Source organism: Montipora capricornis, chromosome 10 (genome assembly GCF_036669925.1).
Source record: "Montipora capricornis isolate CH-2021 chromosome 10, ASM3666992v2, whole genome shotgun sequence".
Lineage (NCBI taxonomy): Eukaryota > Metazoa > Cnidaria > Anthozoa > Scleractinia > Acroporidae > Montipora > Montipora capricornis.
Genome location: NC_090892.1, coordinates 20,685,772 through 20,690,771, shown reverse-complemented (window position 1 = coordinate 20,690,771; position 5,000 = coordinate 20,685,772). Strand labels below are relative to the sequence as shown.

Genomic DNA, 5,000 nt, shown 5'->3' with positions numbered 1-5,000 from the left:
GATTCGACGTCCTACATTTGCATAAATTAACAGAACCAAAACCTCGATTCCATCTCGCATAAGTTAGGGGCAAGGAGCATGCCTGGTCCCAAGAGACAGCGTAACCCTAACACGTGCAACAACACGTACATCGCATAAATTAGGGTTAGGTCAATGAGATGCTACTCACGTACGTACACGAAGGTTTCTTTATTGCGTGAGGAAGGAAGAATATAGACCAAAAATGTTGTTTTTGAGACTCCTTGAGTGATGATCATGGCCTGCGTAGGGGTTCTGATTAAGGTATAGATGGTTGGTAGCGGTGCGCTCCCTTATTGAGCTTGCATGATCTGTACATGTTTTAGTTTCACACTGTCTGCAACACGCACTGTGCGTATGCGAAGAGTGCTAGACATGATCTTTAGTTTGCAGTTGTTTGGAGTCTCCCCAGCCATGAGAACAAAAAGCGTCACTGTTCAGATCCTCTTTGACTTTGATCTCCAAACCGTCAAGCAACAACTTGTCAATTCGGTTCTGGCATCTGTTTGCAACTTCGCAGGCTTACACCCTTCCTGGAAAATGCTTTCATAGGCCACCACCAACGAGGCACCTGTTTTCGATCTCAAGGGCACCACGCACGCGTTTTTGGAAAGGACATCGATACAGGACAGTAGATACTCGTATCCTTGATTCCACCGACTCAAATTCAAAATGGCGCATGGCATAAAGGGAGCGCACCACTACCAGCAATCTATACATTAACCAGAAACTCTAAGCAGGCAAGGATCATCCCTCTAGGAGTCTACGGAGTTCACTCACTCACTCAATCACTCATGCCCTTTACGCCTACATGACATGTAGGGCAGCAACAAGCTCTCTCCACATCTGCCGGTCCCTTGCCATAAGCTTGATGCCTCCCCAGGTCTTCCCCATCTCCTTGCTTTCCGTCTGTCCGTCTGTCCCTCCCCGCGTGATCTTGGGGTGGCTCCTCTAGCGTTTCCCTTCTTGAGTCCAACGTAAAGCAGTTTTGAAAATGAAGGGTTCTTGGCGGGTGACGTGGCCAATCCACCTCCAGCTTCTCCTCATCAGGATGGGAGCCATTGGTTCAGTTCCACACAGTTCAAAGAGATCTTTATTTGAGATGACATTAGGCCAAAAGATGCGTAGGATACGCCGAAGGCTCTTGGTGTGAAATGTGGAGAGTTTTGATAAATCCCTCTCCGTTAGGCGCCAACATTCTGAGCCATACAGGAGAGTTGCATTGAAAGGACGCAGCTGTGATAGAGTTTCAGCTTGGTGAGAGTACTGTAAGCGGAGGAGTGCCATACCTCATACTACGTTCATCATGTTGAGCGAGTTTCTGGCCTTGTTGAGATTGTTGTTGAGATGTCCAGATCATTTCCTCCGTCTCTACTGATGATGCTGCCGAGATAGGTAAATTTGACAACTGACAATCTGGGCTGGACGGAGTTCACGTTTGCTTAAAAAGCGTGAAAGAGTTGAGAATGCTCCTCTTTTCCACACAAAACAACTTTTTTGGTCTATATTCTCCCTTCTTCACGCTTCGATCGACTCTTTGCAAATTTAGTTTAAAAAAGAACGAAGCGTTTGTGGACTTGTCCATGCGTGTAAAGCCTCTTTTTTGTGTCTGTGTCTTTTAAAATTCTGTTTGACTCGCTTTAACGATAAGGTTTTCACTCCTTTTTTGTAGGAACGTGACCCCAAGCCCAGAGTGTTATTGCAGTCACGCGCCATTTTGAATTTGAGTCGGTGGAATCAAGGACACAAGTATCCACTGACCTGCATCGATGTCCTTTCCAAATACGCGTGGGTGGTGCCCTTGAATTCGAAAACAGGTGCGTCGTTGGTGGTATCTTTTGAAAGCATTTTCCTGGATTAAGGTCTTAAACCTCGGAAGTTGTAAAGAAGATGAGATCGAGATTTTTGGGTCTATATGATCTTATACAACTACTAATAGCGTTTGTAATATAAATGAATTTAGTTACGGTGCGATTTGGGTTTTGTTACCAGCGACGGGCTGGATTGGAGACTTTCTAATACTATATTGGTCGTCTATATGCGAGACGAGTTGAAGAGGACGGCTAACTCCGTTTCCGACATTCTATTTTCATCAGTAGTTACTCCGTTTGCAAGAGTATCATTAGCAAGGAGCTCTTGGACAAGACCTATCGATGAACCTGCAGGAGATATCATCTGTGCACTCAGAAAGTTTCTGGAGGGCGTTTCGTTTGCTGTTTCATCGGAAAGCTTGCTATGGCTTGCATTAGATTGTTTCGGAGAGGTTGTTTGGCCAATGAAAGTCCATCTTATATTTTCCCGATTTCGCCGCTTTGCCGTTGTTTTAACTTGGACCATAGCAATCCAGCGAAATCTTTCAATTTGTTTTCTCACACATTGTACGGGGGGTGAAACAATATCATGTTCAAGTTTCGAATCGTCCTCTTCTTACCCCAGGTTCATTTAAACGCGAACATAGAGTGCTATTTCAGATTTTACCTCTTATCATACATATATATAACATTGTACAGTGTTATAGGAATCACGCTCAAACGACAAGACAAGGTGCTTATTAAAACGCCTAACAGTGATCCTCTCAGAAATCGAAGAAAGCAGCGTGCGATTAATAAGATGACACTTTGTACTGTGGCTGCATTCTACATCTACTGTTTGAATTCGGAGTGGACATGTACATTTGCGAGAACCTTGTGGTTCATTGTGTCTGTCCTGCTCTACTGATCTGTCTTTAACTGTGAACCCAGTGATTTTCTTTGTATTTATTAAAAACTATCGGAATGGTTTGAAACAAATTTGTAAGTCATGTAGGAGGCAAAAGTTGAAAACAGACAATATGGAGAACATTGAGACCTGCAGCGAAGGAATACTGACTTAAACAACTAACAAAGATCCCGGCAATACACATAAATTCCACTTTTTGCGCGGACTAGAGCAAGAGAATGGTCGAGTCAAGACATACTTTAACAAGAATGTAAAAGGGACTCACTAATATTTTACTTAAAAGCGGTGACAGAGGTAGTAAAGATTCAACATTTTCTTGTACGTAGAGGGTGCAATTCCGGCCTTAAGAGTCCTCATGGGCCCGATGAGGATAAGTAAGTAAGTAGAGGGTGCAATTGGTCAGGTTTTTTTTACAATTACACTACTTGAATATCTTAAAGTCATGTCGAAGGCTGCGATTATACTGAGAGAATTCTGGGCTTAGTTGTAAGCTTGAACTCACACAAGAAAAAAAATCGAGTTAATAAAATGACTTGCCTGATAAAGAAAGGAAGAAGAAGAGACAACTCGAAGATTATTAAAATTCTCTCCATGAGACTTTTGTCTTTATTTTTTATTAAAAACAATGAAAGAAAGGATCTGTCGAAGATTAACACGGCGTGAAAGGATAGTGAATTACATATCACCAACAAATTATGGCAATGTTAATTTAGTTTATTCTTACATTTCCTCGATTCACGTTGTTTTTAGTTAAAACAAAATCAAATATTACAAGTTCGGCATGACTGAACTTGCTGCAGGCCCCAATAAAGGAAATCAAAGGTGTTGACATATTCAGTGTATTATTTCCAGTTTGCATGCTTTGTTCTACCGTTTCCTGATATCCTGCCGGTCATATTAAAGGGTATGTTTTTTTCCAAACTTCATTTAATAGAGCAAAGGAAATGTTTTATTAATTTTCCCTGAGCAGTTATCCACAAGAAAACATCGACAGCAAAGCTGGTTTACTTATTGTGATGTCCACCGGGAAAAATCAAGCTATTAAAGGTAATCATTTTATTTTGGAATAGTACCTTTTGGGGATGATAGCCTACGGCTAATCAAGAGGTTTTTTGATGAATCTGATAAAGTGTAAACCCTTTCATAATCTCAACAAAAGGGTGTCATCCCTATTGAATTATTGTGATTTGCAAGGATAATCATTGTTCAGTTCTGTGCAACTGTTAAATTAATAATGCTATGTAAGACGCTGGTTGGGTGTATTATGTTGGTTTGAATGTCGTTTTCAGGTGTGGTATGTTTTCTGGCGTTAATAAATTATTCAGTTGGCTCTCTGTTCATATATCTTCGAAGACTCTAAAAGCCTTGCCATCTATTTGCAGCACTCCAAGATGAAGACGATCTCCTTTCAAATTGGTACATCAGGAAATTTCAGCGAAAAATCATCGATTCAAAATTCCACGGAAAGCTGTTGGTGGATTGACGATGCAGATTCTATAATCAACAGGTTTAATATTTTCTGGTCCACAACTAGTTTAATTGGCAACGTTCTTATCATACTTGTCGTCTATAAACGAAAGGAATTGAGAAGGACGATCAACTACTTCATTGTCAATATGGCGGTTTCAGACTTCTTGATTTCAGGACTAATTATTGGGATGGCATCACAATCGCTAGTGGACAATTCCTGGTCCTCGTACATGGCATTCGGTAGCTCGACTGGATTAATCCCTTGCATGTTAAAAGTTTTGCTACAAGCTATATCGTTCGCGGTTTCTTCACAAAGTTTCGTTTGGATTGCGTTAGATCGTTTTGTTGCTGTAGTCATTCCAATGAAAGTTCATTTCATCTCCACAAGATTTCGTTCATTTGCCATTGCATCTACCTGGGTTTTTGCTATTGTAGCGGTTTCTCCTTTATTGTTTTTCATCTTCTTCGAAGAAAATGAGAAAACTAAGTGCGTGCTTATCGGTTACCCAGGCGTGTCTCGCATGGCCATAACTTATTTTAAAGTTTATACGGCCGTCTTTCAGATTGTTCCATTTCTTGCCGTGACTTTTTTCTACGGCGCTATAACATTGACTCTAAAAAGACAAGACAAATTCCTCAACGCAAATAAAGTACATCAGCACAGCAAAACGAAAGGCCGAGCGATCAAAATGACCTTCAGCATTGTCACTGCGTTTTATATTTTTTTCTTTCCTTTGCTTACAGCCTCTCTCATATGGGAATATCAAATAGTAAATGATTGCTCTGCTTCGATG

The 5,000-nt window shown here is 41.1% G+C and overlaps 1 protein-coding gene across 1 annotated transcript in view; it reads left to right on the top strand.

Moving 5' to 3' along the window:
- The first annotated feature begins 4,068 nt into the window (after window positions 1–4,068).
- LOC138020403 (QRFP-like peptide receptor) overlaps window positions 4,069–5,000 on the top strand; it is a 1,797-nt gene continuing 865 nt past the window's right edge. Inside the window, exon 1 of the mRNA XM_068867396.1 lies at window positions 4,069–5,000. This exon is cut by the window's right edge and continues 865 nt beyond it. Within this exon, the coding sequence (XP_068723497.1) occupies window positions 4,128–5,000 (873 nt within the window). The 5' untranslated portion in view covers window positions 4,069–4,127.